Source organism: Vigna umbellata, chromosome 6, assembly GCF_029865625.1.
Source record: "Vigna umbellata cultivar VRB3 chromosome 6, Vumbellata_1.0, whole genome shotgun sequence".
Classification (NCBI taxonomy): domain Eukaryota; kingdom Viridiplantae; phylum Streptophyta; class Magnoliopsida; order Fabales; family Fabaceae; genus Vigna; species Vigna umbellata.
In genome coordinates, this window is record NC_142170.1 from 15,576,137 (window position 1) to 15,590,421 (window position 14,285).

At 34.9% G+C, this 14,285-nt stretch overlaps 3 protein-coding genes across 4 annotated transcripts; 2 read left to right on the forward strand and 1 right to left on the reverse strand.

The window, feature by feature from the left end:
* LOC124843258 (small ribosomal subunit protein eS12-like) lies at positions 1–1,744 on the forward strand. Its single transcript, XM_047319960.2, has 5 exons — positions 1–99; positions 250–288; positions 953–1,241; positions 1,379–1,444; positions 1,530–1,744. The coding sequence occupies exons 2-5, from the start codon at positions 281–283 to the stop codon at positions 1,587–1,589; spliced, it is 423 nt and encodes a 140-aa protein (XP_047175916.1). The 5' UTR covers positions 1–99; positions 250–280; the 3' UTR covers positions 1,590–1,744.
* A 2,043-nt stretch (positions 1,745–3,787) lies between these two features.
* Positions 3,788–6,651, forward strand: LOC124843257 (cinnamoyl-CoA reductase 1). The gene is made up of 5 exons (XM_047319959.2): positions 3,788–4,014; positions 4,146–4,300; positions 4,766–4,951; positions 5,052–5,404; positions 6,286–6,651. Exons 1-5 carry the CDS (start codon positions 3,879–3,881, stop codon positions 6,467–6,469), a joined length of 1,014 nt encoding a protein of 337 aa, XP_047175915.1. The 5' UTR covers positions 3,788–3,878; the 3' UTR covers positions 6,470–6,651.
* A 743-nt stretch (positions 6,652–7,394) lies between these two features.
* On the reverse strand, positions 7,395–12,973 carry LOC124843287 (metal transporter Nramp1). Of its 2 annotated transcripts, XM_047319994.2 has the most exons (14): positions 12,807–12,973; positions 12,376–12,527; positions 11,701–11,779; positions 11,565–11,605; positions 11,415–11,493; positions 11,204–11,308; positions 10,806–10,915; positions 10,508–10,689; positions 10,348–10,417; positions 9,630–9,803; positions 9,358–9,462; positions 8,869–9,000; positions 8,417–8,512; positions 7,395–8,078 (listed from the first exon to the last, which is right to left on the reverse strand). In XM_047319994.2, the coding sequence occupies exons 2-14, from the start codon at positions 12,493–12,495 to the stop codon at positions 7,737–7,739; spliced, it is 1,635 nt and encodes a 544-aa protein (XP_047175950.1). In that variant the 5' UTR covers positions 12,496–12,527; positions 12,807–12,973; the 3' UTR covers positions 7,395–7,736. The 2 variants fall into 2 exon arrangements, with proteins under 2 accessions (XP_047175950.1, XP_087949083.1); XM_088092957.1 differs by lacking the exon at positions 12,807–12,973 and having other exon boundaries at positions 12,376–12,768.
* Positions 12,974–14,285: the final 1,312 nt, after the last annotated feature.

Here is a 14,285-nt window from a genome sequence, read left to right on the forward strand (position 1 = left end):
GTTTATGGTTTCCATATAAATTTCCAATGTTTTCTGCTACGTATCAGAAGTACACAAAGCACACAGCTAGGGTTTGCTTTCGGCCGTTAACTTCTCAAGGTTTCTCTCGTTTTCTCTGTGACCTGATCTCTCTCATTTTCCGACGAAGATAAAACTGAAGAAATTTCTTTTATGTTGTAAAACGCCACATCTCTTTGCATATTATTGTTGAACAACCTCTGATTTGTATTGTTGTTTTTGTTTTCGCAGAAAAAGGTGTCTTTTGAATTCGACAAGAAAAATGTCAGGGTATGCTCAATTTTTCCTTAGTGATCTTCTTAATTGGTTTATGTATGCAACTCTCCGCCCTTTGATTTTTTATTCAATATTTAATGGAAATACCTATCATGTTATTGTTTCCTGAGAATGGTTCTTTCAGAATGTCTGTTCTTAGTTGTGTCTTGCCTTTAAGTTCAATTTGGTAGTTTCGGTTTTCGATCTTAACACATGGTTTTATCCCTTCATGTAATTAAAATTAATTAATTAGAGTTGGGTTTTTGATGTTGAAGGCCTGACGGAGTATTTGTTCCAAATTCCAATTTCCACTCCGATTCTCCCCTAACATGATTCTTTGGGTTGGAAATAAATAAAGTGTACAATACTCTAGTATAGTTCCGCGCAGTTTTGGCATCGTTGTTTTGGAAGTTATTTTTGACAAATTAAAATGGGTTAAAAGAATGTGCAAGGACGGCTTTCGTTAATTGTGAAGAATTGAATGATAGCGCTGCCCCTTAGTCTTGATTAAAAATTATGAGATAAGGAAAACTTGAAGTCTACAATAATTCTTGTAGATGCCACAGGTAAAATTAGTTTATATGTGCATTGCTCTAATCCTTTTTTCTGAGTAACTTTTTGGAGTTTAAGATTCTTGTATGGGTTTGTGCTGACTGTTTAGAATACTTTTACTATGCAGTGAAGAGGTAGTTGTTGCAGCTGAGGCACCTGCTGCCATTCCCGGTGAGCCCATGGACATCATGACTGCTTTACAGCTTGTGCTGAGAAAATCTCTGGCTTACGGTGGTCTTGCAAGAGGTCTTCACGAAAGTGCCAAGATCATTGAGAAGCATGCTGCACAGCTCTGCGTTCTAGCAGAAGATTGTGACCAACCTGATTATGTGAAACTGGTGAAGGCCCTTTGCGCCGAGCACAACGTTAGCCTTTTGACAGTTCCAAGTGCAAAGACCCTTGGAGAATGGGCTGGTGTAAGTGCCTTAGACACTCCAAACCATTTTACTTAAATTCCTTGTAACATTCGTTTATTCCCAATTCCCAAATTCAGCTGGTTGTCGTGTTGCATGGTATTCTTTGTAACATTTTTTGTTGAATATTTTTGTTTCAGTTATGTAAGATTGACTCAGAAGGAAAGGCCAGGAAGGTAACTGGTTGCTCATGTGTGGTTGTTAAGGTATGGCTTCATTGGCTTGTATTTGGAGTGATCTTTTGGAATGCCTTTCAATGTACGTGGATGTTTATGTATTTGCATTTTGCAGGATTTTGGGGAGGAACATGAAGCCTATAATGTTGTTCTGCAGCACGTGAAAGCTAACTAAGTTAAATGCTTAGATTTGTGGGTTTCAGTTTGGTGTTATTTTATTAGTCTTTGAGAAATATTTTTGCCTCTGGAGTATCTGCATAGGGATTTTGACGATTTACAATCATACCTATTCTCATTGTTGCTGAGTGAATGGTTTTTTATTACTATTGATTTTCAGTGTTTTTTTAGATTGACATGTTCCGTCAATTGCTTTAACATTAACGACTCAAACTATGTTAGTAGGGTTAGGATCTCGATAACGAGACTACAAATTACTACCGTAATGGTTAGGACCATCATTAAGTTACGTATCAACAGCCCTCTAAAATCCACGAGCAGTTTTTCTATTGCCAGCCAAATTCAGTAGTGAATAGAACAACACATTTGGATTTCTCTTCGAATTAGGCCTACCCAGAAGCCAGTATTCCAAGATAGCTGAGGAACCAGTTTTTCTATTGCCAGCCAAATTCAGTAGTGAATAGAACAACACATTTGGATTTCTCTTCGAATTAGGCCTACCTAGAAGCCAGTATTCCAAGATAGCTGAGGAACCGACCAAATTCGTCATCCTACTTTACCATCGTAGGTTAGCTAGATTCATTGTTAGCAGAAAGTTTACCCTGTTATTACGCTTCATCTAAGTTTCTAAACCTTCAACGTTTTGGTTTTGTAGCATCACGAGTTATAGATGTAGCATCACGAGTTATAGAAGGGGAATAATCCAATTGGGTTCATAATCTCTCATCACCTATCCCGATTTCAATATATCATTAGAAAATTGGGATAAAACTCTCATCACCTTCATTAAATTTACAAACTCTCTCATAGACTCCAATTCGGTATTATTTCGATTTTCAAGAAAAAATATCATCATGGAGGGAATAAGAATTTTTGGGAAACATGTTGAATATTTCAGTATTATTCATCAAACATTTTATTGTTGCCAAGTCCGCCAAATGATTGCTGAAAAAAAAAAAATCATAGTATATAAATTTTTCGTTAGATTAAATAATTTGGCAACAAAAGTGAGATGATGAGATTCTAATAAACATAAAGTCGATTTGATCTTACATTTTGGATAACAATGTTGAATGTGTACTGACTTTTTACAGGTTTTATATATATTATCTGTTTCACTCAATATGCCAATCATGATCAATTATGAATATGATTCGTCATCAACCTTTAGTGGCATTTCTTATTTATTTGAGACGAAAATCTTTTTTTATTTACTTATATATAAAATACAAAAGTCTATTGTTTACTTTACAAATGCTTGGTAACTATAAATGTATGTACTTAAGAAAATAAATTCATTGACGAACAAAAGTTGTAATGTTTTTCATCACACACATCGAACACATTTTATGAATTAAAGGAGTGCGCTTTTGCTATGTTATTTCGACCAGTGTTGGGCACACAATATTCGTATTAAATTAACACAAATAAAAAAAAATTATTTGCACGACGTTAAAACTTGATTATTTTTAAAACGACAGTGGTCCATTTCAAATGTGCAAATATTTTAATATTTTGGTAAAATTAATTTAGTGTTATTTAAATCGTGAAGATTAGAAGCTGAGTGAAGACAGAGTTATACAAGACCGGCACTGCGCGATGGTTGGTGATAACTTGAGAGAGTCAAAACTCCAATGGCCTAAGAAAGAGGGAAAGTAAGAAATAAATGATTCACCAACTTTTCCTGGTAAAAAATCAAACAAAACTGTACAGGTAACTCAAAATTTTCGAGAAACTTGTAATTGAATCTCTTCCCTCACCAACCACACTCATGAACAACAAAACACAACATAATTGCCATTACCATCTCATATTTAAAAAGACACGAATTTTGGTAAAAGATAATTTCGCAGGCCTTGAGGATGTTTGTCCAAAAGTGGAGGAGGCAAATGTGAAATATAAAAATTCGGCATATCTATTTTATTAAACCTTCAAAACATTAAGGTATTATTTAATTTTAAGTTTAATTTAACTTCATATAGCTTATTTATAAAGATTTATATTTATTTTAAGATTTAAATTAGTCTTATTTCTAGTTTACGTTACATGCTTTATTTTTTTTTTCTAAAAATAGTGAAAGTGTAAAAGAAATAATTATGTGTAAGTATGAAAATGAGAAATAGTATAGTTGAAGGATTAGGTTAGGTGAGTGGGGTTGGCATCTATTTTCCCTATAAAAAGACACTCTCCACGTAACTTTTGTCACCATACACTTCACCAGTTTTTCCTTCGTTTTCTTCTACTTTCCCTTCCATTCCCTAACAACAACGTCATCATCATCATCACCATGCCTTCTGCCGAATCATTGCCACCTTCCTCCCAAACAATCTGTGTCACCGGCGCCGGTGGCTTCATCGCATCTTGGATGGTAAAACTTCTCTTGGAGAAAGGCTACACTGTGAGAGGAACACTCAGAAACCCAGGCACGTGATTTCACCACATTACACTAAGCACACAAACAGTTAGTTTTAACTTTGATTTGTAGCTGAAGTTAAAGTTATGTGATTTGTGACGTGGGGAGGGGCATGCATGAATTTTGGATTTCTCTTTTCAGATGATCCCAAGAACGGACACTTGAAAGAGTTTGAAGGAGCCTCCGACAGACTAACTCTGCATAAGGTTGACCTCCTTGACGTTGACTCCGTTAGATCAGTAATTCACGGCTGCCATGGTGTCTTTCACACAGCTTCTCCCGTCACCGATAACCCCGTCAGTTTCTTTTTCTCCTTTGCTTTCTATATTTGTTCATTCACGTCTTAACTTACCCAAAACCCCCAACAAACCGCTGCAAAAGCAAAGTACCCCACTACTGTTGGACATGATCTATCTATCGTATGTGTTGAGTAAAATATAAGCATACTTAATTTATCTATGTAATTAGTTTTTTGGTTAATATGGCTATTGTTTGCACTGTTTTTGTGGTTGAAAATTATCATTGCTGGTATATGATTTTTATGTTTAAACTGTTATAAAAGTATGGTAGAAGTCAAGCAAATCTTGCTTGATACCAGGGCAAGTGGCTATATTATGTGTGTGAAAATATCTGCTGGTGGGTGACCACTGCTGCATGATCGTGACTTTCTGGTTGTTCATCCATTTGTTGTAAATAGTTTCTTTGCAAATTTGATTTGGGGGCAAAAGGAATTAGTTAAATGGACCCTTTGAATCATGCAGGAAGAAATGGTGGAGCCAGCAGTGAATGGAGCGAAGAATATTATCATAGCAGCTGCAGAGGCAAAAGTACGACGTGTGGTGTTCACCTCATCGATTGGTGCCGTATACATGGATCCCAAAAGGAGCATCGATTTGGTGGTTGACGAGTCTTGTTGGAGTGATTTAGAGTATTGCAAGAACACTAAGGTTCCATTTACCTACCCAATAATATCGATTAATGATAATTTTATTGACAAAGTAACTTGAAGGGGATAGTGAAAAATGGTATTTTGAAACGATATTGCAGAATTGGTACTGCTATGGGAAAGCTGTGGCTGAACAAGCAGCATGGGACACTGCCAAAGAGAAAGGAGTGGACTTGGTTGTAGTGAACCCTGTATTGGTTCTTGGACCATTACTACAACCAACCATCAATGCTAGCACGATTCACATCCTCAAGTACCTCACTGGCTCTGCCAAGACCTATGCAAATGCCACACAGGCTTATGTGCATGTGAAGGATGTGGCATTGGCCCACATACTTGTTTATGAAAAGCCTTCTGCTTCCGGTCGATACTTATGTGCTGAAAGCTCCCTGCACCGTGGAGAATTAGTTGAAATTCTGGCAAAGTATTTTCCTGAGTACCCAGTTCCCACCAAGTAAGACATTCTGCCATCATATTTACAATCACTGAATTATTTATGGTGCCAATGTGCATAGGAAATGATAATTGCCAGATATTATTTATGATTTTAACTTCTTCTGTTAGACATTGAATTTGTCGATTCTTATGTTTTTCAGCTCACCATATCCACATGTAGGAATTTTTCTTTAATTTATGTTTAAATGAGCTGAGTTCATCTTAATCCACATAGACTAGATCAGTTGAGGTTGTGTATGACCTATAACATTCACATTCTGCATTTTCGTGTCCCGCACGAGTGTTGGAAAATGACATCTAAATTTATTTGCTTACCCTTAAAACTGAGTTTGTGTCTGGATGACCTCAGGCTCTCGTATGGACAGTTAGGTAAACCTTAAGATCCCATTGCAATGACATACTTTTCTTCCAAAAATTATCCTCATATTTTACTGAAGAATATGACAGTTTTGGTTAATGGAAAATGTCCAATTCTGATATGATTTTTTAATAAACTTGATAATGCAATGATATGGCTACACCTGGTGGGTGGTGGTGGTGGTGGTCACTCCATTTGAGGTTATAAGTGGCTGTGAATGAAAAGGTGTTTGGATTGGAGTAGGTATACCAACTTTGACTTGTCTATGTAATCGTCCACTCACGCATGCCTCAAAAAAATTCAATTATTTTGTTTGTAAAAACAAATGGAGCGTACGAGTCCTTACCAAACCCAATGTCTTTGTCACTTGGTAGAGTGACTCTCAGATTTGACCCACCTCTTCCACTATCACACTGGCCTGCTAAATAATTTTATTAATGTTGTATTTTTTTTATTGAAGATGGCCAACACAAACGGGTTTGGTGATTTGTATAGTGACGTAAATATTTGAACTTTTGCAGGTGTTCCGATGAAAAGAATCCCAGGGCAAAACCATACACCTTTTCAAACCAGAAGCTCAAAGATTTGGGATTGGAATTCACTCCAGTGAGTCAGTGTCTGTATGAAACGGTTAAGAGTCTGCAGGAGAAAGGGCACCTTCCTGTTCCTGCAAAGCAGGAAGATTCAACTACAGTGAAATCATGAACAAGATAGCCCTTTTATTTCATTTGTCAATACCAGTTTAATTCTGGGTTAGCTCATGTTGTTATAAGAGAATCCCACGACAGAAAACTGTATTTGGATTTTTGTAAATGGACATCAACCATATTGTTGCCATTTATGGACTTAATGATATTAATGATATTTTTAATTTTGTTTTCAAATAATATTGTCCCCAGCAAAAATGTCCGACTTCCTTTATGGGGAGAAGAATATTAGCTAAACTCTGAATTCAAAAGAAAAGATTCCTTCTTTATTACAAGGAAATCGAGTGAAAAGGAAGGAATTCAGAAGAACTAGATTTCTCACTTATAGGTGGGAAATAGAGTGGAAAAGGAAGGAGTTTTTTAAAAAAAGAAGATATATTTGATTGAAGAAAAGTTAAAAAAACAAAAAACAAAAATCAAATAAAGAATTTCAAACTATAAAATCATTGTTTCTAATTTCAATTTCTACTTTTTTTTTTCTCTTAAATCAAACACGTAATTGTCTATTTCTATTTATTTCTTCATTTTCATTTACAGTTTTTTCTTTTTCTCTTTTTGATTTCCTTTTACCTAATACCTCGAACGAAAGCAGGGGATTTAGATAATAATTAATGAAAGAATATGATAATCAACAAGTGAGCTTTACCAATATTGATAGACCAATGCAGAAGAGAAATAGAGTTTGACATTGAGGGTGATGGTGACACTGTTGACTGATTTGATGCCAGAGTGTTGTAGTTTTCAACTTTGAAATTTGCTGATTCAAACGTCAGTAAATGCAAGAACTTTGTATTTGTAGGTAAGAAGTAAAGAGGGTTGAAAAATGAGACTTTGGAACCTTCAAATTGGACTGTAATACAGTAAAGTTAAATTGAAACATTAATAATCCTGATAAAATATAACTAAATTTAATATATTTAATGTTTTATTTAACAAGTTGAATAATAAAATTTAACATGTACAGATTATTGAGAAAAAAAATGCTCTTACAAATTTGTTAATAACTCTCTTCATAACACATTACCTTGGTCACTGAGAAAAATATGGAGAAAGAACAGAAGCACCTCCTTCCACACAAGTTTCTAACCTCAAGAAATAGGTATGACATGAAAAGAAAAAGGCTTAGCAATTCTAGTCAAGTGAAACCTTAAGTAAGTATGATACTAGTCCAATATTATTACCGATTCTAGAGATTAACAGAATGATATTTATTAGTTTGTTTATCTAAGTCTATATTGCTATTCTAATCTTCTGAGACATATTTCTCAGTCAACATCAGCAGGAGTACTTCTTTGAGGCAATTGCATGCTTACTATGTCTTCTCTTGGAAGAGAATAGATTGGTCCATTGCCTTGTTCATTTGTCATTTGTTGATTTTCTGATGCTGTTAGAGCCAAAAGGTGTGTAGCCTCTGTATTTTTGCGGAGTACTAGATAGGCTATACCTGCCAAATATATTGCCATGCCTGAAAATCCAATCATTCCAAGAAACACCTTAGCCACAATTTCTATGTGGCTATGAAGAAGCAGCTTGATGAAGCCAGTTATCAGGTAGTATATGTTAATGGCCATAATGAGGGTACCGATTACCCATGTGACAGCTGAAATCTGCAATATGTAAGGTAATCATTAATTCAGCCAAAATGAACAAGAGCCAGCTATTTTTTTTTTTCAATTTTATAATTAAGATTTTTCCCCCTCACAAATTTTCCATGCTTGTTTGTCTGTATAATGAATCTGTCTTCATTCTTGCATGTGTGATGTGAGATGTGAATATGTTAGTTTCTTTTATTATAGATATTTTACTAAACATTATTTAAAAAATTATACTAGCATGTCTACAGTTTTTAACATGATGTAACTGCTGATTTTTGTGAGATATGAAATTAGTGTACTATTTGGTTGTAATCTAGAACTGCAAATTTCACGTTATTAGAAACATTTACCATGGTAGAGTTGACATGTGCCCCCATCTTAGTTTTGCAGCTTGCAAACTTGAGGAGTGGAACCAAAGCAAAAGGAAGTTCAAATGATAAGATCATCTGATCAGAAGAAAAAGAAGGGCTTCATCAGCACAAGCTATTATGACAACAAAAAATATGTGCATGCACAAACAGCAGCATATATAAAATAAGGTCATGCAGACAATTTTTTCATACAGAACAAGTGGTGCATATGTAACTATATGTTACCAGATTTGTTGCCTACTTAATCCCTCTTCAACTGAGTTGAAACAAACAGTGAAGTTATGCATACCAGTGACCATTATGCAGTTGAGTTAAAAATGTGAGAAATTTCCATGATTTTAGTATGCCAATTTAAAGAAAATATTGACTTCAATACAAGCATTATCCAAAGTGAAAAAGTGAAAGAAAATTCGATGGAAATGATATCTTACGGATGCAATTATTATGAGCTTCCCAGCCCCGGCTGATCCACCAATGACTGCAACAATCAAACTAGGAACTATGGCTAAGCAACGAGTTAACATATTCCGAATCCATGGCTCCAGTCGTAAATCAAGAAATCCCTGAAAGAAGAAAGAATTCATGGGGAAATACAAAATCTAGAAACAGACAAAGATCACTAATGCTTCAAAATAGCCATTATGTAAGTGAACCACAGCAAAACTCAGATAACTTTTAACCCCAAGGACCATTAGGGACACTTGTTACTGCCATTAAATGCTTAAAGGATATGGCAGGTTTATTGAACATTAAAATACCACACATAATTAGCACATGATTCATCTATACTTAAATCTGATGAAATTATGAATTGTCATTTTCTAAGATCAACAGTGATTCTTTTCTAGTTAAGATGTAGACATATTCTATTATCTTTTATGCAAAAAAAAAGAAGTAAACAAATCCATAAAACAAATTACCTGCATAACATACTGCCCTGCATATGTTCCTGTTATAGTAGAACTTTGACCCGATGCAAGCAAAGCAATTCCAAACAGTTTTGAACTCCATTTCCCCAAGACATTCTGAGTGCAGCACATATCAGATATATCAGCTATGACTTCATTAACACCTTACCAATAACCATTATGTATGAAGCTTAAGGATTGGGAAGAACTGTGGAGGAATCAGTAACTAAACTTAGAACTACAATATATCCAAGGTAAGAAAGATATCTCCATTTTTCACATACTCTAAGTAGGAAGGAGGCTTCGTTCAGATCCAAATTCTGACAGCTCATCTGATCTTCTGCATTCAAATTCGAAGAATTGCAAACAGCACCACTTACAGAAATAACACAAACATTTATGAGGAAGGCCACCGAGAGAGCGAAGGCACTTTCTATCATGTAAAAGCTACAAGCCTCCTGCAGAAGGAAATTGTTGAATGAGACACAAGATACTGCTTTACCATAATCACACTTGATGCAAGGTTTTAACTTTGACCACTTTGTCTGAACGTTTACAAGGTTAAAACACTTGACAAGACCATCCAACAATAACTCAAATTCCAATAAAGTTTACTGTTTTAAAGTATTCTTATCAAAGAAGATGACATGGGAAAATTCAGTTTTAATGAAAAACATCAACTTTGAAAGCTCAGCGCAAAAGAAGAGAGATGGAGAAACAAGAAAATGTTTATCATATTTATCAACCAACTGGGATATTTGAAAATATATGGACCGGATAAAGTCATAAATATCTACAGAATCACATGGATAAACACACTGAAAGAAGTAGAATAAGGTAATAAACATTATTGTTGAAAAGTTTACTACATCTTAAACATCAATCACAACGATAAAGTGTGCAAGGCAGTATCCAAAGGCAAACAACATTAATTACTTGAATCGGACATAAATTTTTAAAGGGGAAAAATTTAAGCATGCATGCAAAAATAAAGATGCTTACCTTGATTCCCCGAACTGATCGTGGAATTTTCCTAGACAGCACCAGTGCTGAGTGCAGGAAGAGATTGTGCCTGAGGAGAATTCATAAAGAAGCATGACAAGAAGTTATATTTTAAAAGAAAAGAAAAATTAAATGGTTGAATAAGACATGAAGAACCCACGGCATAACCATAGCTCCAAGGAGGGAAATTGCGAGACCAGTTGCACCATTTCCTTTTAGTTCTGGCACAAAAAGACCCTTTGTAACTTCTTTAGCATCAGGCTTTGCATATCCAAGCTCAGCCATAAAACATGCAGCAATTGTAAATACAAGAAATGCAATCAAGAATTCGAGTTTCCTAACCTGCCCAACAACAATACAAAAAAGACTCGTGTTGTTTTTACATAGATAGTACCTAATACAACATGCAGTGAAAACCGTATTTTTTTCCAGGATAAGAACAGAATACGATAAAGTACCCCATATTGCTGTAATGCCAAGAGGATCAATGTGCTGAGTCCTGTCAGAAGAACACCAATCCAAACGGGTATGTTGAAGAGCATGTTCAATGCAAAGGCTGTCCCAATTACTGCATGTGTATAATAAAAAAATTCATGAAAAAGATGAATCAGATAAAGAAAAGGAAGAAAAAAATTAAATTGTATGGTTTGTTCTAAAACTAAGATAATTTGCCCGTTTGACTTTCAATTTTTCCTCAAGTAGAATTTCTAGTTACCCTGACCACCACTTTATTTTTGATTGCTCTGTTTGTAGCTCAAATGAGTGGAGGAAAGAAAGGGAATGTAAAATTGCATCACTCCTTTAACTATAAAACTTCACTGGTCTTGATTTAGTGAGTCCATTTAGATCTATATACCTTCAGGAATGTCACAGGCCACTATAGCAATTTCAGCAATAATCCAAAGGATGAAGTTGGGCACCCGGGGATATTCAGTTCTACAATGCTCTGCTAAGTGTTTTCCTACAAACAGCAAAATAAATTGAAGGAATTCAGAACAAGAATACAAAATTTCACATACATTCTAGATTTATTCAATAGAAACAAAATTGATTATCAAATCAAGTACCAGTGACCACCCCAAGATTTGCTGCCATTGATTGAATTACAAGAGCAGCACATGATGCCACCAATATGATCCAAAGTAACTGAAGAAAAAAGGCAAAAGTGAAAAAGAGATAAAGTAGGATTAACTATCACAAGAAACGTGTCAATGCACCTCATATTTATATTGTGCCCCAGCCTGAAGATCTGTCTCAACTGCAAGTTATTATAAGAATACCATAAGTATACAGTTTCAGAATTTGTTTTCCCTTCATTAGAGAAAAAAAAAATTAAGAATAGTGTGATCTTACAGTTCCCTGGGTCTATGTATGCAATGGATACAAGAAATCCAGGCCCCATGTAGGCAAATAAATTTTTCCAGCTTCTCCTCTGCAAAATGGAAGCTTGCATGAATGGTGGTTATCAAGTAAACAATGCTCATCAGATGAAATCATTGGATAGAATCCATAATCCTGATAATCTTTTCATTTCATAAAGTGCCCACAATTTAATTGGGGCTTTTGCCAAGACACAACTCAAATGCTACACAGGCTAAACACAAAGCAGCTATTAACTCAGTGCCATGACCTGCGAATAGATTTCTCCACCAAGAGAAAATAATAGGTTTTTGTCAATTGAAAACTGTAACAACTGTTACCATACACTCTAGCCATTTCACGCCGGTACTAAAGCAAATACTACCGTAAGGCATACATGACAATGCAACAAATAATACCACGAAATAGTCCTCAGTCATATCAAACACCTGTCAACAGACTGAAAATTTCTGTCACTTGTTATCTCCACGACATTTTTCAATTCCATGCACGGCATCTTGGTTTAGCACACAAACAAAAACAACTTACCCGTGTATCTAATTTTCAATCTTAAGCGCAGGTCATTTTACCATACAAATGCTGACTAAAAACTGAAACAGAGAATTAAAAAAAAAAAAATGAAGGGATTCAGTGAGAGGCGAAACTCACATCAGGCACAACAATTTGATTAGTATCTGAGTTCTCAATGAGTGGCGCATTGGAAAAGCTTCGGTTGCCAGTGCTCGAAATGAATTGTGGCTGCCCGGAACCAGAACCTGTGATAGCCATGTGTTATCTGTTTTCTTCTTTTTTTATCGTTTCTGCACACAAAAAACGAAGACAAATATGTCAGTACAAATGGGATCCAATCGAAAGGAATCTTTAATCTCGTGGTCCTTTTTAGTTTGGGGGAGACGTAGCGAAAATCCACCCCAGTTGTAGATTCGGGTAAAAGAGATAATCTTTGTGAAGAATAATCAATTGGGACGAAGAAGGTGCAGAAGTGAAGTCTTTAGTTGCATGAGAGTGCAACAGAAGAAAAGTGAAAGATTTAAAATTTCCATTTTTCAACGAAAGAAGAGAACAGAGAGATTGCGTACGAATGAGGTGGAAAAATTAACAGAGCGCAGCCCAATACGATACACCACTCCGTACTGTCTTTGTTCGGCTTAGAAACGAGCAAACTCCAACTTTGACTATGGATGTCCCTTCTATCTTTATAGTACCATGTTATTTTTCCTCTGGCACTTCCACTCCCAGTATAGTATTATTATATAGTAAAAAAACCCATATTTATATAAAACTATCATTTTCATTATTTTAACAATGAGAGAAAATGAGTCAAGTAAGTAAAAAATCAAACCTTTGATATAGACATATAAAGTAAACTATTCTAATAATAAAAAAATAAAAACTCTCGTTTACAATTTTATGAACTTCTTATTAGAAAACGAAATTGGAAAGCAATTTGGTGTTAGAAGTTCGTGTCTGAGAGAGAGAGAGGAAGGGAAATGGGAAAGGAGAAGCATAGGCCATGAAAGGTGTCGAGGAACCATCCTGTGTGTCTGTTCCGTAAGCGAAGACATGTTGCCACGTAAGACCAAAAGTTTTTTGTTGGGACCCTCAAAGTGGTACTGGTCGTAGATTATATTATATTCCAGTTATTGTTCTTACGTTTTGCTTTGAACTACGTAAGGAATAAGATTATTATTTGAAAATTTTTCATTCACTTTAAATGGGTATGGTCCACATTCAAAATTCAAACTCTGTTTACATCATTCACTTAATATATTTTACATTATACTCTATTGAAGTTAATATTAATTTATCTTAAAATTTATATATTTATTGTTAACAATGTCAGTGACTTAAGTATTAAAGTATCTTTTACCAATAACTTTTCACGATAATAAAAAAAATGAACGAACGAAAATTTATTTTAAATTCCATCTTTGACTCAATGAAAACATGGGATGTAATAAACAATTTATATTTTGTGAGAAAAAAATTATAAGTTTATAAATTATATTATGTGATAAAGAAAAGAAATAAAAAATTAAATATATAAGAGATGTAAACAAAATCAAGATATATATATGTCTGGTTACTTTTATTATTTCTCATTGAAAATGTGGGAAAACACTGTGTGTTGTTTGTTGGAGGTCCTATGTTGTACTCTTCTCACTGGGCCCCGTTTGGATTCTGCTAAAGGGACAGCTCCACCATAACTCATTCAACAATGGCCCTTATTTTTGTGACATTTTCTCCTTTATAAAAATTTGAAATCAGTGATAATGCAAGTGGGCCCATAACGCATAGTTAACGGTTGTGGGCTAAAGACTGATCCATTCCCAGAACATTCTTTCTTTTCTTTTCAACCCAATCCGCAATTGCGACCCAAAAAAATCTAATAGGAGAAAATGTTAAGAGCCAACAAAAACATACCTTTCTTATCATATTCTACAGTACAGCCCAAAACCAAAAGGTAGAGCTGCAGCAACTGTTTTTTCTTTCCACCACAAATACAAGAATATCTTTTATTCTTTTCAAATATTTTATTTATTAACCAGTTTGAGTTT